Source organism: Rhipicephalus sanguineus, chromosome 7 (assembly GCF_013339695.2).
Source record: "Rhipicephalus sanguineus isolate Rsan-2018 chromosome 7, BIME_Rsan_1.4, whole genome shotgun sequence".
Taxonomy (NCBI): domain Eukaryota; kingdom Metazoa; phylum Arthropoda; class Arachnida; order Ixodida; family Ixodidae; genus Rhipicephalus; species Rhipicephalus sanguineus.
Window position 1 is genome coordinate 77,441,235 of NC_051182.1, and position 22,137 is coordinate 77,463,371.

At 47.0% G+C, this 22,137-nt stretch overlaps 1 protein-coding gene across 1 annotated transcript; it reads right to left on the reverse strand.

Annotated features, from left to right (window-relative positions):
* Positions 1–243: 243 nt before the first annotated feature.
* On the reverse strand, positions 244–19,723 carry LOC119398794 (guanylate cyclase 32E). Its single transcript, XM_037665610.1, has 4 exons — positions 19,422–19,723; positions 5,728–5,911; positions 942–1,061; positions 244–291 (listed from the first exon to the last, which is right to left on the reverse strand). The coding sequence occupies exons 1-4, from the start codon at positions 19,721–19,723 to the stop codon at positions 244–246; spliced, it is 654 nt and encodes a 217-aa protein (XP_037521538.1).
* Between the last annotated feature and the right edge of the window lie 2,414 nt (positions 19,724–22,137).

Here is a 22,137-nt window from a genome sequence, read left to right on the forward strand (position 1 = left end):
GCTTTATTTTTTGTTCCGCCGGAAGTGTTCCCTCCTCACACAGATGGCGCCAAGCCCCATGAGCAGCTGATGAGCAGCCATTTTCTGAACGTATGGGCTTCTATGGAAGCTCCGCTACCATTTACATTTACCTTGGGCCCGTCTTCAGTCGCTTCGGAGCTGCCGGCGCACGCTGTTTGACGTCGAAAAGCGGGTAGCATGCTGTCGGCCGATACTCGGCATAACTGAAGAGCGGCTTCTGGATCACATGCGCTTCTTGCCACGGGGTGCCGCGGCGCTGCGCTGCATAGCCTGCTAACGTTACACAGTGAGCCACACTCTTGCCATGACTCACGCGCTGTAATCCCGATGGGAGAGAGCGATCGCTTCTCATCGCGCGCGCTCATGACGCGCGCTGACGTAACCTCTTTCCTCCTCGCCATTCCCTCCCTGCTAGCTTCCAGCGGGGTCGTCGGGACGAGAGAAGAGAGAACTGTCTTAAATCGCGCGACAAAGTCCTGTAACTACGTTCGTTCCTGACTGATGCGAGAAACTTTGCGGCAATCGATTCGTGAGAAAATAGACTGCGACACTGAGATAATTTGGGGATAGCTTGGAAAAGTGGTTCGTGACCGCTTTAAAGTGAATCGTCTTTCATGTATCACGATAAATAATTTCGCTACATCTATAAGCTGTGACTTCGGCTATTCTTGTTGGCAGAGCTTCGCAGCTCAGCTGCGTCATGCCCATGCCAAACGTCTTTAGGACTTGGGTTTAATAATATCTGTGTTACATTTCTTCAAATAAACTATCAGCTTTGTCATTACTGTGTTTTCTTTCCTTTTGTCATTGTTTCCGCCTGTTTCTTCGGTACTTCTTTGTTTTGCGCAGTTTCACAGAATAATACAATTTTATCCTTCTCGCACCGGCCTTCTCAAATATAAGCTCAGCATACTACTCACCTGATCCCAGCGATAGTGACGTAGCAGAGAGATGACCGACTTAGAGACCTTGGACAGCGGCGGCAGAGTTCGGGCGAACGTCCCGAAGGATCGGCCGGACACTCGCAGATCAGAGCAGCGCTGCGAAAAAAATCCTAATTAGAAGGGGATCTCTTAATCCACGCCTGTTGAAAGCTTCCTTCTTCCGCGAAGCCTGGTCCTTTCAAACGCACTAGCCATGCTTCAATAGCTCGGAGTAAGCTGCCTAATTAATCTGCTTACATCATTAGCAGAGTGACACGTAAATGCTTAGAAAAGTAACATTATATTACCTTCGAGAAAAAAACATGCGAAGGAATCAAGGGCCGCTCTAAAACACACACACACACACACACACACACACACACACACACACACACACACACACACACACACACACACACACACACACACACACACACACACACACACACACACACACACACCAGCAATGATAGCAAACCGTATATTTTGAAGCACATATACACGATAGGGCCGTTTCGTTGTATATTACTGAATGCACCTATTCTGGGGAACACAGATCACTTCTCGGAAATTTTCGCGACAAAAAGACAAAAACGTTTCCGCGAATTATACGAACTTCGCGCACCTCTCCGCCCCAGTCTGTTTGTAGGAGATGATCCACTTGTAAGCCTGTCTGATATGCTTAGAATTTTACAGGAAGCTGACTTTTTATATTTGTTTTTGAAATACGGAGCTCTTTCTGTTCATTACTTAACACAATGTGTGTGGCACTGCGTAGCCGTAGTCGCGTGTGTGCCATAAAAACTAACTGATTAACCAACTTCTCTGAGATCACATTTTAAATCAACGTGTATCTTATTTCTGTTATTGTTTGAAAGCAGGAGTAATTCCGCAAAGCAACGAATTTGCCTCTTCAGGGATGCTATATACAAGGCACTAATACAGCACGAAGAGATAAGATCCATCGGATAGGAAGAAACGGTGTTTCGAGTAAAGTTCGTCACAATATCAAACTTAAAGAAGCCAAAAGGCTTCTTTAAGCCTTTAAGCGTGTGCTTACGATGGTAGTATGAGCGCTACTTTATAATTTGAGACTCACGTGGTCTGTAGCATTTCCTACGAACTTGAAAAAAAAAATATGATGTTCAGACGTAAACTGCGTGAAAACCAAAACCAAAGTTTTACAGGAGGTCTTAAAGCTACTTCTGATAACGTCGGGGCCTAACTTCTGTGAACAAAAAAAAAAAAAGCCTGTGCAGGACATTAACGACATCCTGCTTTCAGTGTACCTGCTGCAGTGTGCTCTGCGAACCCGAATGTTTGTCGTCGTCATCATCGTCGTCAGCCAATCTTACGTCGACTGCAAGACGGAGGCCACTACCAATAATCACCTATTCACCTCGTCGTGGCCAAGATGATTCCAATCTGTTCCTGCGAGCTTCCTGGCCTCATCACTTCACCTAACCCTCTGCTATCCTCGGCTTCGTTTTTGATACTTTGCTACCTATTTCGTCGCTTCAACTCGCCATTGCTTATCTGTCCTAGACACTACGTTGCCTAACTCGCCCCATTTGCCTGCCACGCTCAACCAAGGAACGGGCGCCTAAGATCTGCATGCGAAAACCGGCCATCTAACTTTTAGAGCGCAGCTGTTAAGCTTTTTGTGGTGCCGTGTGGCGACACCCGAAAACTACCATGATCATGAACCGACAGCCGCTCTCTTCATCATCTTCTTCATATTCTGCGTCGCTCCCAGAACACGTGCGCTGATTTGTCTTCCGTGGGAAGCATTACCTCTGATGCGAGACAGAACGAGGGCACAAAGAGAAAGAGAGAGAAACAGATAATAATAATTATTATAATATAACTAATAATAGGAAGAAGATCTGGGGTTTTACGTCCCAAAAGCACGATATGATTATGAGAGACGCCGTAGTGGAGGGCTCCGGAAATTCCGACCATCTGCTGTTCTTTAACATACACCTAAATCTAAGTATACGGGCCGCAGCCATTTCCCATCTATCGAAGTGGGACCGCCGCGGCCGGGATCGAACCCGCAACCTTCGGGGTCAGCAGCCGAGCACCGTAGCCGGCGCACCACCGTGGTGGACAGAGAGAAAGAAAGAGAAATAAAGAAATAGAGAGAAAGAAAGGGCAGAAAGAGGGAAAATAGAAAAAAAAAACAGACAGAAAATGCACCGAGGGAGAAAGACATATAAAGAAACACACACAAAATTGAGATAGAAAAAAAAGAAAAATACGTCGACTAAGAAGGAAAAGAAGATGGCTCGGCTGAGTTACTCACAAGGTACACAGTGAGTGCGAGTGCCACTCTCTTCAGACACCATGTCTTTCATTAAGGTCGCTGTGCTTTCTGCTCCCATGAGTACTTTCCACTCCCAAGAGTGGACAGAGCCGCACAAGGAAGCAGGCTTCCCATTTTCCACAGCAGCGGCGATGATTTCACGTCTATTTCACTGCTAACTTGAAGCCGTGACCATAGCAACATGATCGACTTCGGCAAGCAATAATTAAAATATTGGCCCTCTCAACGGAACTGCAACCAGCGCTGTGTAAACACTATTGAACGGCGTTGCTGACAGCCATCGTCGATTCGGGTCGATAGCGGGACACATCTGACTCTTTAAGTATCACATAGCGTGTTGTGATACAAGAACACATTGTTATCTATGTTGTATCCGCAGCGCACAATTTAACGCGTAACATTCATAGATACGCATGACTGCTCATCAGGACCGCTTCTGGCTGAGCTAGCGGGACATCCAGTCGCGTTCAGCTTCTGCCACTTTTGGACCACAATAAAGTTCTCGCTCACTCACTCTTTAATGTACCTTTCTCCAGCTAAGCGAGCTTCCGCAGAACTGATTTCCCAATGAAGTGGCCTGTGCACTGCGTTCTCTGCGGAGGTCATCGACTTGAAGTTGTTAGAACTGGCAGCGATTACAAGAGCCAGGAAATTAGTTTTCAGTAAACGAATAAGCACTACCTCACTTAAGGAGAAGTGGTATTTGATTTTCAGTGCCCGATTCCGCGGACGTGGTGTGAACGTTGAAAGAACATTTTTTTTTTGAGCGACGCGCTTCTTACGAAGTATATGCACATCTCTGCAAACGAGAAATGTTAGACAGCGGTGATTAGATTTTCGGGCGTGATGTAGACGATGGCGGTGCGAAGCCGAGCCGCGCCTCGGTTCAAGCTTTATCTTGCCAGATTTCATTAGGAACGTAATTTACCACCACAGCAACTATATGCACTTAGAAGGAAGATAAATGAGAACGAGTCGGGACTTCATTCTCGGCAAGCTACTGCGGACGGCTCATTAATGCGGCTTTCATCGCAGTGTTCCTCTAAACGAATCGATGGCGATTGGGCCGTGTGCGAAGGCAACGACCGGCTTCCACCGCAGTCAATATCAGAATTCGTCGTGGACAAGTTTCTTCTGATGAGTTTCCCAATTAGTGCCTATCAGCCAAGTTGTTTTGCGGTGCCTTTGACAGATGAAGGACGCTGAACGAACGCAAAGTTTGAGCGTCGCCAGCCTTCCAGTTTTCCTTGGGCAAAAGACATGCTCCCTGCGGAGCTGTGTGTCAAAGTCACGGGGCACGTGCACGAAGCTCGGAAATTGAGGAGGCTCATGTGGTATCTGCAATGGCGGTTGCGTTTGAAGTAGAAGACACTTTTAACGCTTATATTTAAGAAAGTCAATTGTTCTTGTCTTTTACCCATAGTGACGTCGAAAATAAAGGTAATTAAACATAGATCGTCATACGCCCGCCTGTGCTGAAGACAGTATATGGCACCTAATAATATTCATTTCTCTGTGGTGACTTCTGGTGAGCCGCGGGGTTGTGTACTTTCGTCCTGAACAAACTATTTAGTATTCACTCGTCTTTAATTTGTGCACATTTTATATCTACCCCTTCAAGCCCAATCAACTTGCCACGGAGCGCTGGTGATATGCCCGACTGTATTGGCCCATTTTCCCATGCACGTGCTAATCCTAAAATGCCTCACCGGTATCACGTACAAATAACCGACAATTTTCACCATATTTTCTTCTCTGAAAATGCTACTATATATGGAACGAAATAGTGTTAAAATGCCTATGAGACTGAAACAAGCGAACAAATGCTGTATTCTGGCGCTGAGAGTCGGTCTTATACGCGATACATTAGTGACATATCCATGCATTCTTGCGAACACTGGAATAGACGACTTCTTCATGTGTAGCACAAATGGGCAGAATAGGCAAACACACAACGCTATTCCTCACCTGCGTTAAATTCAAACTTTGTATACAGTGCCACGGCCGCTACATAAAAAAACAGGTGCTGACTAGGTCGACGGTCTGCATATTTTACAGCATTTCTTATCGCAGATGGAACGCGCTCCCGCATTCGAGTGCGCGTGGGAACGCTGCAAATTCGGAACGGTGTTATAAGTTCTCTCCGACCAACGCAGTAAACGTCCTTCATTGCAATTGCTTCGTTTGTGTAAAATAGGAAAACGATATCGCCAGAGAAGGGAGCTGAGAGAACAGACACTCTCATCAGTAGCACGCACGCGTGGTTTCGTTTAAATATTGTAGTTTTTGTACAGTAACATCATTCGAAGGTTAAGCGTGCTACCAGTTTTGTCATACTTTTGTGCACTTTATTTACGATCATTTAACTTTTGAGAGCTGAAACTGGATACTACGTTTCAAGAACGACAGCTGCTTGCTATAAGCATTCGGCAAACACGTGCACATTCAATCACTCACGTATGTGATCATGGGCAGGTTCCAGGCGTCAGCGACCAGTGCCTCAGCATAGCAGTTCTCGTCGGGTCCTATGAAGGCAACGACGCCGCTCTGCCACAGGGCCGTCATCTTACGAATGGCAGACGATGTCCCCACTTGGCCCACGTTCTCCGGCCGGAAGGTCACGCGATAGCCCGGAAGTAGGCTGCATTTATGCAAATTTAGTCGTTTTTTGCTTTTTTTTCGCAGTCACACATGGCATAACACTTGTCAGACGAAAGTAGCCAGCTGCACAGGTCGGCAAACTCACTTATCAATCGACTTACTCACACAGATCGAGCCATCAGTCTGAGTCTTAGTGAGTCCGGCTCATTGGTCCGGCTGAGTAACATTTTGAGGAGTTCGAATCCGAGTGAGTCCGATTGAAGAAGGTTTCGGAGCGTCGAAGTCCGAGTGAGCCCTAAGCATAAAATTCATTTCTTGAGTGAGTCTGGATGAACTGTACTGTTGCGCCGTCCACTGACCAGAGGGAGCTGCGTTGCTCGCACTGGCCCGTCCCATGTTCGCTGACATTGGCCGTTAGGGGCACGCAGAAAACAGACGCGCGAACGCGTCCCCCGTGTAGCCCGGCCGCAGTCCGCCCACTAATGCAGGGAGGGAGACGCGCACATCGTGTTCCATTTTGACCGGCCCCGTCTCAATGTTGCTTTTTTTATACGCTAGGCTGTGCGTTCTGGCGCTGCAGTCATACGGGAAAACTCGACTGCACGGTGCCTCAGGCGCACACCAAACAATAAATTCATCGGGTTCACAGGTTCGCTTAATTGACAGATGCCTTTCTCTTATTAACACGAAAGTGTTTTAAAGCCAGGGTCCACCAAAATGAATGCCATCAACTGGCAAAGAAAAAAATTACAAGAAAAAATTTTGTTGATAGGAGTCGAACCCATGAACTCCCGGACCGCGACGATGGCTTCCAGGCGTTTAGCCCACTGAGCTACCGTCAAACACATAATGGAGGTCACATGAACGCGCTTTTTATCTTTCACACTTTCCTCTCGGCGCTCTTGGATGCATGGATGGATGCTATGAGCGTCCCTTTTATATCAGGGCGGTGACATGTGTGCCACAAGGCTCGAAACAAAAGAAAGAACGCGCTGTTGCTACGACGGTCTGACTCGGCGCGTTTCGAATGAAATGCAATTTCGTCAACGCTTTAACAGTGGTGGCTTTAGCACAAGCCTGGCTCATAGCATCCAGAAATAGCTCTCCGACGCTCGCCTGGCTATCGCACCGCGTTCCCCGCTCGCCCTCTGAGACTTAACGACCAGGCTAGAGGGAAGGCACGACGCACGTAGCGTTTCTCTTCGCGTTTCACGATGGTTTGAAGGAGTGCATATCGATTATCAGTGTTCACTATGCGCTTGTTGATGTCATATTTGCGCGGGGTTCACCATATACGGTGTCCACATATATGTGAAGAACTTCAGCTACTGCAAGGGTTAAATCATAATCATGGGCGTTAGTCGTCGGTACGGAGATGTGCCACTAGGTGTCAACGTGAGTGCGTCGACATCAAGCTGAGCTATCTGCCAAACAACAGTAGACATTGTACAAGCTCTCATATGCCAATGATCTATCAAAATTACACCATCTCCCGCTAAAAGGGACCATGAGGCGATGCGAAGCAGCGTTTTGGCATGTCGAGCCCGCGTTTCATCCGTAGTAGTTTCCCGCCGACGTTGCCGTTTGCGCTGGGCTTCCCTAGCCCGGAGCTCGGGCTCCGCTTGCCGACGTATACGTTGCGCTTCGGCGCGTCGAGCCTTCCGTTGCTCCACCCGCTGCTCCGCGATCTCGGCAGGAGTTAAGGTATTACTGCAACTGGCGCCGACGTTGACGTTGGAACTCATGACACCAGCGCAGACGGCGCAGTGACTGACCGTGTGTACGACCTAACACGAGCCTTTTATCTAAACGAGGAGAGGGAGTGGAGAGGGGTAGTGGGAGTAGAGAGGGGGAGAGGCGAGGAGGTGTGTGGAGAGGGTATGCGCGTGCGGAGCAAGGGTGGTCACGCCGCACACCACCACCGGGTTGAACTCTGCCATAAGTCATAGCGTAGTTCAGCGCAAAAAACAGGCAACAGACGAGTGAGAGGACAAGGACACAGCGCATTCTTTCAACTAAAGTTTATTGGATTATTAGTTGGAAGGATGCGCTGTGTCCTTGTCCTACCACTCGTCTGTTGCCTGTTTTTGCGCTGAACTACGCTATGACTGACTCGTTCCAACTCGCCCAACAAGCAACGTTGCTCTGCCATAAGATGCTTCGCATCTAATAATCAACTACTTCTGTGACGACACGTTTCACTTTCGTGTTATACCGATTCCTATGAGAGAGGGATCAGCCACGTTTTTCACTTATACGTGCCAGAATAGGGGGCCTTTAAAAATCACAGCATATCCACGGAGTGAATGATGATGAGTGGGCGAAGCTGCGGAGGTTCATTGGTAAACCGTGAATCTTCCGTGAATTCTGCCCAGTACATCATCACCGACGTGAGATCGGGCGCGTTTATACTAAAGGTTCGATGAGTTATGACGACTTGCAGCGCACTTTAATTTTACATGTACGCTGTGAATTTTCATTGTTTAGAAAACCATTGCTTAGAAAACATCTGGCGTCTTTCGTTAAGCAGCTGGCGTCTTTTCGTTTTGCTTTAGAAACATCTGGCGTTCTTTCGTTTTGCTTTTACAAAACATCTGGCGTCTTTCGTTGGTTTATTTCATCAATCAACGGCGTTTTGAACAAAATTTTTATTGTTTAATCACGCACAGGAGAAATCTCACCAGGCGCTACCTTGGAGGTAAACAATGGCTGCTAGTGGGAATGGGAGACAGCAGAAGTCGGCTTTTAGCTAACACTTACACTTCTACTTCTACTAACGTTTCCTACTGGAACGTGCCAATGGCTGCTAATGGGGAATGAGAGACAGAAGAATTCGGCTTTTAGTTAACGTGCACGCTGCGAATTTTTTTTATTGTTCAACAACGCACAGGAGAAATCTCCCACCGGCACCACCTTGCAGGTCAAAGCGTAAGACAACACTGAAAATGGGACCACAGATAACTTTATCTATTATACCTGGTTTTGGTAACAATGACTGACAGGAACGCAACCGTATGAGGTAAAAACAATGTAGAATAATTGGAATGGAGGGCATACATGGAGTGCTGTGCATGGAGCCAGACTACAAGGACACAGCAAGCTTAAGTCATGCTGAAAAGCCTACGTTCTAAATCTGGTAACAGTTCAGACTTCTACTGCCTGTCCAAACATCTTCCATGTAATACGCAGTAAAATGCACTGCGAAGGTGGAATTAAGTTTCCATTTTACCTTTTAAGCAAACATTTGCAGGATAAAGATGGTGCTTGAAATGGTGCCATCACAAGGTCTGCTACGAAATAATTACCAAGCAATGGGCAGATTCAACAAAAAAAGCACTTAATTTAGTTTGTCGTTTTTACGCTCCGCTCAGCAGCTAAGCGAAACGGGAACGCTAGTGCGCATGCGCCCTCCGCTACGGCCGTAAGCGGGTTAGCGGAGTGAGGCCCACGCTCCGCTTACGGGCTGCCTAAGCGGAGCGTCGCTGCGGTTTTCGCCAGCGGAAGGGGGACGCAGCGCGCGTCCTCTTTCGTGCGTGCAGCGACATGGCTCATTTCAAGACGTCAAGAAACCCATCAAAAAGGGGCACTCAAGTGCACTTGTCAGAAACATCATTGCTTAGGCAAACGCAGTTTCAATGGTGAAGAAAAAAACGGCGCCACGTCACTCGCGCAAAAAGAGCAAACAAAACAAGGAAGGGTTGCAATGGATCTGGAAGCTGCCAGCTCGTAAAAAGATCACGTGTTACGTGACGCCAACAGGCAGAAAAAAGATTCTTCTACACTCGCCGCTATGGCTGCGATCGGCGCTGACTTTAAACGCACATATATACCCCATGAAGTGGATGGGAGGATGACCGCTGCCGTAGCTCAGTGGTAGAGCATCGGACGTGTTATTCGATGGTGGCAGGTTCGGTCCCTGTCGGCGGCAAGTTATGTTTTCGTCCACTTTACTTTATTCACATTTATATCCTCATTAGCCTAGAACAAATAACGCCTCCTATGCTTTACTTGGCATTATTGTCTGTTAGTTCTAATAATAAAGTCACTACAAGACATTGGAAATTATCTGTGATTACGCGCACGTGCAAGGGGTGATTATATCTTGCTCCATTTAAATCAAGTGCCAATAGCCGCTAAAATCAAGGCAAGGCAGCAGATGCCAGAGTGTACGAGATTGCACTGAATTGCCACTGACTCACTCACACCCCTAACTTTTCGTGACATATTAATAACGCAGCGAAACATCCCTTTATCGAAACATAGTAGGGAAATACGTAAAACACTGAATCGCCTGTAATATAATACCAGTTATTTGCCATAAGGCACTTTCTACACACCACGTGTACTCGGGATTGCCCTGTTGGTACTGCGGTGCACAGTGATAAAATGTTGGAGCGTTCGTTTTTCTTCACATGTGCAATGAATTACCCTATACATTTCGGCACTGTTATATCCTGCTGTCTTAGCTGACTTGCTGCAATCAGCTTCTCAAACAGGCGTCACATGTCCTCGGATGCGAAAGTGTCATTTCCTTCGCGATTCATAACCTGCGTTCGTATTCACAAAAAAGTCTTACGCTAAAATTTTATTGCGATAGCAATTATATGAACACTCTCGGCTGATTTTTGCCGTCGCCGTCGCCGTGATGCCCCGGATATGTATACGTACGTATATATATATATAAAGAAGGCACAAAGAAAAATGAAGGAGAAGAAAAAAATTCGGCAGATCGCACCTAATGTGGGAATCGATGTTATGCGAAGCATGCGTGGGATGGTGACTGGCGTAATTTTTCATATTGAGCGAAACGTCACGGAAAGACGCTAGAGAAATGTGGAAGCGGTATACGCACACTCATGTGTTCAGGAGTCCAATATGTATTATATAACCAGCTGTTTACAGTTGCGTAGCGGTGCCAACAGCAACATGGTTGTTATCGACACCCGACGCGGTAAGCGGATATGTAGTGCTTATATCCTTCAATACTGGATAGCGCGAATCCGAACAGGACAAAGAAGGAACACAGATGCACAGGACAGGCGTTACTCGCAACTAAGCTTCTTTTAGGAAAGTTTCCCTAGATATATGGCACGCAGCCGAGTGGCACGCGCAGGCGCACTGCACGTGCGTTAAGTACCAACCACTGGCAAGCGCCGGCACGCGTTCCACGCGCCTACACGTCAAATGCGTCGCGGCGCGCCCCGTGGAGGAAAAGGGCGCGACCACTGGCAAGCGTCGACCGCACCGACGCTCGCTTTCGGCGGAGGCACAGTGTTGCCTGACCTTTTTGTTTAAAACTGTCCATGTACAGCCTAGAACGGTGCGTTATCAATCGAAGTGAATTAGACTGTCATTAAAATATTGATTGTGCTTCACTCACCACTGTTTTGACTATTTAAGAAGTAATTAACATCGCAATGACCAAAGTAACAACGACGGTATGCACAAGTAATCGACATCGGCGCGTGCGCTGCTAAGTTCACATCTGCATCACGGGACACAGCCAACGATGTTTGCGAGATCGCCAACGCTTGTGCGATCGCCTTGTTGACGCCTGTTCACGGCCATGCTATTAGTGCCCAACACGAATATAATCATCCTGTTCATGAAAATGGTTCTGCTCCAAGAAGCGGACGGGAGCGGCGTCGCCCGCACCGTCGGTGAGCTTGACGTCGTTTCTTGGCACGTACTTTAGTTACGAAAAAAAAAGGAAATAGACGTGTGCTGCAAAGTCCAAACGAGGTGCCCTAAAAATTCGCCGCATAACGACTAATACTTTTCACATTAACAAAAAGACGGCTTTCCCGCGTACCAGGGGCGTAGCCAGAAATTTTTATCGGGGGGGGGGGGGGTTCAACCATACATTATGTATGTTCGTGCGTGCGTTTGTATGTGTGCGTGTATATATGAGCAAGCAAAATTCAAAAACTTCGGGGGGGGGGGGGTTTGAACCCCCCCCCCCCCTTGGCTACTCCCCTGCCGCGTACCACGGGTGTCACCGTGACTAATATTCTAGCTGCCTAATATGAGTTACAGTTTATTACATGGGCCAACAGTGAGAAGTTCGGATCCTGGAGCAAGCATACATATAACTCAAATTTTTTTCAGTAGCATGGAAACAAGAAACCAACATTACTGGAAACTCACAGTTACTTATGTCCCGTCTAGCAACAAAATGCAGGTAAACTGTAGCACTGCAAGTATGGCCTGACTTTCTTGTTTTCTAATAAATGAACATGCACTGTTCACCACAAAATACGCATCGAGTTCATAAATAAACATTCTATTTATTTATTTATTTTCAAATATTGCAGCCCAATGCAGGACTACTGCAGGAGTGGTGTACATGAATACAAAAGGAAAGAATGTATACAGTAATATCGCAATAACTGCTTCAACAAAAGCAGATATCGCCACCTGTTGAGTGCAACTGGGTAAAAATTGAGAGAAATAGAACATTAATATAATACAAGTGCCTCCGAAAATCAGATACATTCATTTCACGAACGGAACCAGGTACATCATTCCAGTGTTCGTAAATATCAGAAAAAACTGTATTTGAACATGTTAGTGTGCACAAAAAAATGGGTTATGTCAAGATTGTGATTGCAGCTGTCCACTGTGTAGAAGGCTTTTGGACGTTGTCTGTAGTCTAAATGTCGCAACAAACCACACCTGACATTTCATGATGCGACAGATATCGGCCATAAGATTGGAACCGAGCACTGGTTTTTGCACGTTGTGTGTACTAGTCGAAATATCCTCTAGCGCAACAAACCACACCTGGTATTTCATGATGCGACAAATATCGGTCATAAGATTGGAACCAAGCACTGTGTAGAAGGCCTTTGGACGTCGTCAGTAGTCAAAATACCCTCTAACATAATAAATCGTGCCTGAAACTTCACGATGCGACAGATATCGGTAATAAGATTGGAACCAAGCACTGTGTAGAAGGCCTTTGGACGTCGCCAGTAGTCAAAATACCCTCTAATATAATAAATCGTGCCTGAAACTTCACGATGCGACAGATATCGGTAATAAGATTGGAACCAAGCACTGTGTAGAAGGCCTTTGGACGTCGTCAGTAGTCAAAAAACCCTCTAATATAATAAATCGTGCCTGAAACTTCACGATGCGACAGATATCGGTCATAAGATTGGAACCAAGCACTGTGTAGAAGGCCTTTGGAAGTCGTCAGTGGTCAAAGTACCCTCTAATATAATAAATCGTGCCTGAAACTTCATGATGCGACAGATATCAGTCATAAGACTGGAACCAAGCACTGCGTAGAAGGCCTTTGCACGTCATCAGTAGTCAAAATACCCTCTAACATAATAAATTTTCCCTGAAACTTCATGATACAACAGATATCGCTCATAGGATTGCACCAGAGCACTGTATAAAAGTCTTTGGCAAGTTGTCTAACATAGCTAAACTGAATGAATGTCTTCATATTTCAATTATGCTTAAGTGCATGCATAGTCTAAGTTAGTGCATATACAAAGAACTGAACAGAAATGAAATAGTCCTTGCAATACATCCAAGGATTTGGCATTTGAAACCATCAAAGAATTATTTCAGCTGGATTCAGTCTGGAGGAAGAGATAAATATGTGCGCAGTTTATAATGGTCTCACAAGTGTCTGAGGTTCCAGTGAGGCACCGTTTGAATTCCTTCTAAACAAAGAGCAGCACAGTAAGATTGCACTTTCATTCCTTCTGCACATACGTGTGATGTCATGCTCTTCTCTTCTTACTATCGTGTCATTGTGCACCTCAGATTTCAATGGAGGTGCTTGTCACTTACAAGCTTTTTAGCAAATTAGCTGTCCAGCTGTAAACAAAACGTGTTATATTTAGGTAAACTGTAAAACGATGGAGAAGCGCCACTGTTAACATTCTCCCGTCTATGAGTATCAGAAAAGACGAGGGAGAATGTGTGTCAGAATAGACAACCTGCAAAACAAGGCATGTGCAACTGGGCATGTGCTAAGGTGTAGTTGCACGGCAGAGAAGCAGACCAAGAGTCAAGATGTGAAATAGCAGGCAACACTAGCAGCACTTAATCATGCAACTTCCTTTTTCGATCACCACACTCGCTCACGTTCGAGCTTCTATTTTATATATGAATGTAAATGAGACCGCTGACAGCTTAATGTGTCGGCGTCGCTGGTACCCGGCACGAAAACACGTCACACTGCTACCAACAAGCGCACGCTTGTTGTTAGCTTGGCAACACACGCAAACGATTTGCGCCGAAGTCAACCAATGTTTCAGCGTCGTAAAATCCGCAAATCCTCCTCACGTACGTTGTCACATCACCGAAATGCGTTGGCAAGTGCGATGTTCGCTTTCGGCAATGATGAGGCGAATGGCGATGTTGAAAACAAACACACTGCGGTTAAAAACTCCTGCGTAAGCGCCACGCGAAGTCTCTAGCGTGATATATAGCGTCTATGTTTCGACGGAAACAACTACCATCAATTTCCTTCAACCAAACTTCCTCACATGAAATGGTTCACACGAACTCGACGGTAGAGGCCTACGCTGAATGCAGACGACACCGCTCTGAGTTGACTTCGCGGTAGGCGAGGGCTCACGCTGAGGACTTCAAACCTCCGAAGCATGTTTACACCCGTTCCGAGCGCAGATACACACAGATCAGAGCACAGGAGCAGCGACATGCTGCAGTAGTTGGTACGATGTTTTCACTCGGTCGACGGTCGCACTCAAGACCGCTCTGAATTGACTTCGTGGTAGGCGAGGGCTCACGCTGAGGACTTCAAACCTCCGAAGCATGTTTACACCCGTTCCGAGCGCAGATACACACAGATCAGAGCACAGGAGCAGTGACATGCCGCATAGTAGGTACGATGTTTTCACTCGGTCGACGATGGCACTCAACACCGGGGCAAGGGCAGCCGGGAAGCATTCGCTGGATTTGTTGGTGTCGCTTGAACTCGGCACGAAACAGCGTCCCACTGGTAGCACTCGCGGTCGTTCGCCGTGTCGTCGACGTACTGGATGACGACGCGGTCACTCAGGAGCGTTTGCGACCGTAGTTTCCGTGCTTGCCCAGCACTCGGAGGTGCCTTCGAAGAGGCGGCCATTAGGCATAGCACTCAGAGGTATTGCGGCCTCTGATTGGTTGGCGCCGCCGGCCCATGCCGGCCTCTGATTGGTTGGCGCGCCGTACGCGTGGTGACGTAGGCGAAAATACCAAAGTCGTCTTGACCCCGCGCGCCTCGAGGCGTATGGACGCGTACAGCCCTCCGCGACCGACGCCGAGAGGCGCATTTGACGCCTAGGCGCGTGCATACGCGTGCATACGCGTGCCAGTGGTTGGGGCTTTACAGTCACAGTTGTTGCAGTTGCGTTACAGTTGTTATGCTGATGGAAAGGAAAATGATAGGTGTAACCCTAAGAGACAGGAAGAGAGCAGAGTGGGTAAGGGAACAAACGGGGGTTAAGGATATCATAGTTGAAATTAAGAAGAAGAAATGGATATGGGCCGGGCACGTAGCACGTCGGCAGGATAACCGGTGGTCATTAAGGGTAACTGACTGGATTCCAAGAGAGGGCAAACGCGTGAGAGGAAGACAGAAAATTAGATGGGTAGATGAGATTAAGAAGTTTGTAGGTATAACGTGGCAGCAGAAAGCACAGGGCCGGGTTGATTGGCGGAACATGGGAGAGGCCTTTGCCCTGCACTGGGCGTAGACAGGCTGATGATGATGATGATGATGATGATTGTGATGATGATGATGTTATGCTTATACATGTCCGTTATGACGGAGAACGCACGCACATTTCATGAACCTGTGTGTATGTGTAGGAGGGCTCTTGAAAGTTCTTGAACAAGGTCATCATCACCGTGATCAGTGAGCACCAGCAGCTGGACCCAATGTCTGGTCCTTATACGCCGTATAAGGACCACACATTGGGTCCAGGTGCTGGTCCTTATACGCAGTATAAGGACCAGACATGGTTGGGTCTTGATAAGTCGATATTGAAGTCACCGGTAATGATCAGAGGTCTCGTTTTCTCGGCAGATTTATTGTAGGGTAGCATTCACCCCCGTTTTCTTGCAATCCACGTAGTCCACCTTGCGGACCACGTGGACGAGTGGATGGTATTTCAGCGTCTTCCAGGCGTGTTCTGTCTTCAGCTCCCCCACTTTCCTTGCGTCGGTCGCGGTGGTGGAGCGGTTACAGTGTTCGGCTGCTGACCCGTAGGTCGCGAGTTCAATCCCGGCCGCGGCGGTTCCAATTCCATGGACGCAAAATGCTAGATGCCCATGTACTGTGCGATCTCGGTGCACGTTAAAGAATACCAGATGGTCACAATTTCCGGAGCCCTTCGCTATGGCGTCTGTCATAATAATTTCGTGGTTTTGGGACATAAAATCCAAGCAATTAATATTATTGTCACTTTCCTTGCGTGTTAATGTGTGTGTTCGCCGTTACAGTGTTGGTTGAGACTCTGTATCACTTTGGCACATACCCGCATTACATGAACTCTGATATGCGTGTATGTGCGACACAGGGGCGTAGCCAGAAATTTTTTCGGGGGGGGGCTCAACCATACTTTATGTATGTTCGTGCGTGCGTTTGTATGTGTGCGTGTATATATACGCAAGCAAAACTGAAAAATTTCGGGGGGGGGGTAAATCTAGCGAAACCGCCGCCAGCGTCCCATGAGCGTGGCACGTAAGTCATGCTGCACATGACATGCGTGTCATGATTTCATGTTGACTCGTGTTATTTATGTTCGTTACACAGCCACGTCGCGCAATACCAATTTCGGGGTAGATCAAGCTAGCGAAGCCGCCGCCAGCGCCCCATGAGCGTGGCACGTAAGTCATGCTGTGCATGACATGCGAGTCATGATTGTCATGTTAACTCGTGTTTTTATGTTCGTCACACAGTCACCTCACGCAATACCAATTTTGGTGTATATAAATCTAGCGAAACCGCCGACAGCGCCCCATGAGCGTGGCACGTAAGTCATGCTGTAAATGACATGCGTGTCATGATTGTCATGTTAACTCGTGTTTTTATGTTCGTCACAAAGTCACGTCGCGCAATACCAATTTCGGGGTAGATCAAGCCAGCGAAACTGCCGCCAGCGCACCATGAGCGTAGCATGTAAATCATGCTGTACATGACATGCGTGTCGTGATTTTCATGTTATGACTTGTCATTTATGTTCGTCATACAGTCATGTTACGCCATAGCAATTTTGGTGCACATTCGATGAACCAAGCGACCAGGAGAGCACAAAGTCGTAGGCGGCTAGATAGATAGATAGATAGATAGATAGATAGATAGATAGATAGATAGATAGATAGATAGATAGATAGATAGATAGATAGATAGATAGATAGATAGATAGATAGATAGATAGATAGATAGATAGATACGCTCAAAGTCGCAGAAGTTCGCTAAGAAATGCTTCGCATTTAAAAAGACAGAGAACACCGGGCACGACTTACTTGATACACCCCAATGTGGTCGGAGAGGCAGGGGGTCACTCCACGCGCCACAGTTTAAAAGAAAAAGAAATATCTAAGAACGTCTGATTCTCCATTGTCGACACTTACAGACGCAACGCTCCTAATTTTCTTTCGCTGTGAAAACTGCTCTTGAGACGCGCATGAAAACTGGCCCTTTTTTGTACCCACTCGTGATGAGGAAGAAAAAAAAACAAAGAACACTGGCTTCACCAGGCACACCTTGCACCAGACGCCCCGTGGGGCAGGAAACGCAGGAGGTCACTCCACGCGGCGCATTATCAAAGAAAAAGAAATGTCTAAGAGCATCTGACTCTCCAATAGAGAATTTGAGAATTGGGGACTCAAGACACTGGGTCACCAAGCTGCGTTGGGTAGGCTGCTCTTGCATTCGGAGGATCAGCAGAGCTTGAGAACTGGTTTAAACGCAAGCTGCGTTAGCGCAACCTCACGGGGCGCCACACGTGGTGAAATTCAAATCATGCGAGACGCGGGCCATGCAGCGTTGTGGCCCGTGCGGCGTCTGCATAGTCTCTAGGTGACCCAAGACATCCTGGGGACCCACGCTAGTTTTCGATTTTTGGGTCTTGGGCCAACGCGAGCACAACAGCCCAAGAGTGGCTTGGTTTCTGCGCATGCGCCCTGGCGGCTCGCAAGCTCCTTGGTCCCCAAGCTTTTTGGGGCACCAATCCTCAAACTCTATATTCTCGACAATTGCAGCGCATTGCTCAAGCACAAAGACGTAACAACTGCTACAGTTGTTAGTTCACGCCTGCCCTGTGCATGCCTGTGAGGTCTTTTCGGGCGTCCTTCTTTATGCTTCAGCGGCACGCTGCTAGTATCGAGCTGCTTCATGTTGTTCGCGTGACATCCCAATTTCTTGCTATCGCATTCATTGCTTCGCCCTTGCGGCGAAACTGTGACTTTTTCGTAACAGAGTATTTCAACCATTCGCGATACGGAGCATATCGTTAACAATGATGGCTGCCCACTCGGAAAACGCACTTACGAAAGCAAAGTTTTGTGAAATAGGCTCTTGATCGCTGAGAATGATCCATGAGCTCATGGGACGTGCTACGAAGTTTTACTTGTTCGTCTTCAGGTTCTTTTTGCTGCTGAGTTTTTCTTACGACGTGATATCTATATTGCGGTATTTAGAGGGTGACATTAAACGGACGCGAACTGTAACGTTTTACCAGCAGATGGTCCATGGGTAGGCAGCTGTTCGTTCTGCAAGCCTATATGGCAGCACCAAAAAAGAAATAAATAGATAATACGGGGCGGAGATGAACCGCCCTTATGTTCGTCATATTATACCTAGTAGCACGCGATGTTTATACAACGTTGAAGCCAATTTCTGCATGTTGCGGCAACGTTGTGGCCACATTTGGTGCTTCTAGGGCTAAGTTGAGCTGAATGAACTTATATAAGAGGAAAATGATGGGTCGCAATAACTGACGCGGTGTTTTATAAATATCAGTAGCAGTGTAAGAAAAAAAAGGACGACTCGAGAGATACACAGAATACTAGCGGGGATTTCATTTATACGGTCAATAAAGCATTGAGCGGGATAATGAAGCTCTCCTAACTACCTAGGCGGCTGATCGAGATCGTCAACAAATTATGAGTTAACTCTTCGCGTCGGCAGAAAAGAACTCATAGGACAGCTAATTTTCACAGTTATTATTCTTGATATTTGCTTTTTTCTTTATTTGCCAGTGGCCGTTTCATGCAAGTTTGTTCGCAAGAGAAAATTAACGTCCGTTATAAGTGGTTTCTTTTTAGTATGTATTCCACATATCTGTTTGTGCAACTTCTTTGTTTCTAGAAGCTCCTCATAGAACCTGAGAATGTCCCTATTGACAGTATTCCCTATTTTTGCCGAGTATTACACTGTGCTAATGGTTGGAAACAACGTCCACGATAGGCGCGCTTCTGCCTGATAGCCGGAAACCAACAATTTGTTTTTTTAAGAGCAAAAAAACGTGCGCCTCAAGTTTAGAACAATTAACAAATGCATTGCATGTATCTCTTACCTATCGTCCCGATTGATGTGCGATACGGCCAGGGGAACCGCACCGGAGACCATCTTTCCAAGCATGCGGCTATTGTTGAAGGTGCCGAGGAAAGCGATGGCCACCTCGGGCCGGTCGTCGGTCAGGTTCTCCTGCGACTCGGACTTGTTGCAAGGCAGAAGGAAGCCCAGACTGCTCGCTGTGCTCGTGGGCAATGCGTCGGGGCTGGACAGCACTCCCCAAGCGAGGGGGCTGGCAGGCAGCAGTAGCGTTATCTTCACCAGCAGTAACAGCAGCAGCACCGCTTGACGACGGCGCGCCATACGCTGAGAAAAATGATAGTAGAAGACAAGCAGCATTAAGAAACCTTGAAGTAAATGAAACAGCACACTCTGTTTCACACATCAGGTGAAACGCTGTAGAAGGTATGCCAAAAGTTCGGTCACCAAAGTCTGCAAGTCCGCTGGTCTCGCGCTTGGATTTTAGCGTTTTAAACGTGGCCTCCGCGATTGGCTCCGGCTGTGCGCTACCGGAGCTAATCGCGGTGGCCGCGACACGAAAACAAAAAGACGTTAAGTCATCGAGATGAACCTCTCGGCAAACGTATGAATAACGGGGTTTGTTTATTTCTAAGGCACAAAACATATACCTTTTATACTTCGCCTAGGAATGAAAAAAAATCACCTTACGAGTGGTAAAATGATTAAACTATATGTAGGTGTGAACGCGTCTGCTGCAAGAGGTCTCGCTATCTTACATAGCGCTGCCCCTGAATGGAGGAAAGAAGATGACTCTTAAGGGCTCGTTTTCTTTGTTAGACACAATAATAATGAGAACTAATTTCGGTTACCGGTTACGTTTTGATGACGCCATTACATTATGACTTCTTGCATCACTCGTGTTGACGCCGACGCCGCCTACGCCGACGGTCAGATTTCGGGTTTGATGAGGCATCCAAGGCTTTCGCCTTAATAATTCGCATGGACAGATAACATAGCGCAAGCTGCCATGCATTGAAGGTGTCTTACATTTCGAAGCGATTTAAGAACAAATACGCTGAATCACTTGAAAAAAGTGGAAAGCTCTAATTAATAGTAATAATAAACGGAGATCCTTAACTGTTGGCAGAAACATTCCGGTTCTCACACTCAATACTGCTGCAAAAGGAAGCAACGAAAATATAATAAAATGCATGTAAAATATGTAGCAATACGCTGAAAGGAGAAACTGGAGGCCCCTGATACGATTACAACGAAGTTTAGGCGTTAAGTAGCAAGCAGTAAGAGTGCTGAAGCGGTAAGACAAACTATGTCAGTGTTCAAAAAACAAAACATAATAAAGCATCGAATGTCCGGCACAGGTGTTCAGAACAATAAAAATTTAGAAGAAAAACTGCAATATAGGCCGAAAACATCCTTCTTACGCGCTAGAAGCACCAGGAAAAAAATCCACAGCATATCCACGGGGTGAATGATGAAGAGGGGCGAATCTCCGGAGGGAATCATGGGTAAACCGTGAATACTCAGAGCGAAAGTGAAAGCGAAAGTGAAGGATTTTATTACAACGGTCCCCCTAGCGTACGTCGCCGCACTAAATCGAATGATTGCCTTCCACCAATGACACGCGCCATATATGAATCTTCCGTGAATTCTACCCAGTACATCATCAACGACGTGAGATCGGGCGCGTTTATACTAAAGGGTCGATGAGAGTCATGACGACTTGCAGCTCACTTTATTTTACATGTACGCTGTGAATTTTTATTGTTTAATCACGCACAGGAGAAATCTCGCACAGACACTACCTTGGAGGTCAAAAATCACACCATCTCCCGCTAAAGGGGACCATGAGGCGATGCGAAGCAGCGTTTCGGCATGTAGAGCCCGCCTTGAAGAGGGGGAGTGGAGAGGGGAGGGGTTGAGGGGAAGAGGGGAGGGGGAGGGGAGAGAGGGAAATGGGAGAGTGGAGAGGGCTTGCGCATGCGCAGTAAGGGTGGTCACGCCGAGCACCACAAACGGACTGAACTCCGCTATAAGATGCTTCACATCTAAAAACGCCATTTAGTGCGCATTCACCCAACCGCCATATTGCACACATCTCTATGGGACAGCGCCATCTATTATATCGTTACTCAGCTGCAGTTTGCATGCATCTCTATGGGACAGCGCCATCTATTGAATGATACTGGAGACGCGACGGCGTAGGAACGCCGGACGGAGCGACGACCGACCAGGTGATGCTCTAAAGAGCTTCGCCACTAAAAAGAGGTTCATAGTCGAATGCGGCGCGAAAAACAACACGACGCATACCGGAAGAAGTCTACACTACAAGAAAACTACACTTTTGCAAAAGAGCTTGCTAGCGAACTAGTATCAGAAAAGATGCACCTGCAAGTGAAAGTTTAGCGTGTCCCCTTCGCAAAAGAGCTAAAGGCACTTCAAAAAATTCCGAAACTACTTAAGGGATAGACGAAGCATTCAGTGACGCTTATAAAGATTCAGCGCACTTGTATCTTTAAAGCAGACGACGTCGTAGAGTGTAGTTCATCAGGGATGTTATTAGCGATAACTTGGGCAAGAAATGCAAGCTAATCCAAACTGAACCAAACCAAGTGACAGGAAAGTCTGAGAGATTAAGATTTACCCACAAATACTTCGTCTGATGAAAGCAATAGGAAGTGTCCCCAAGACCTAATTCTTTAGAACACAGCTGGTCGAGCAGCTGTCTAGCGCGTGTG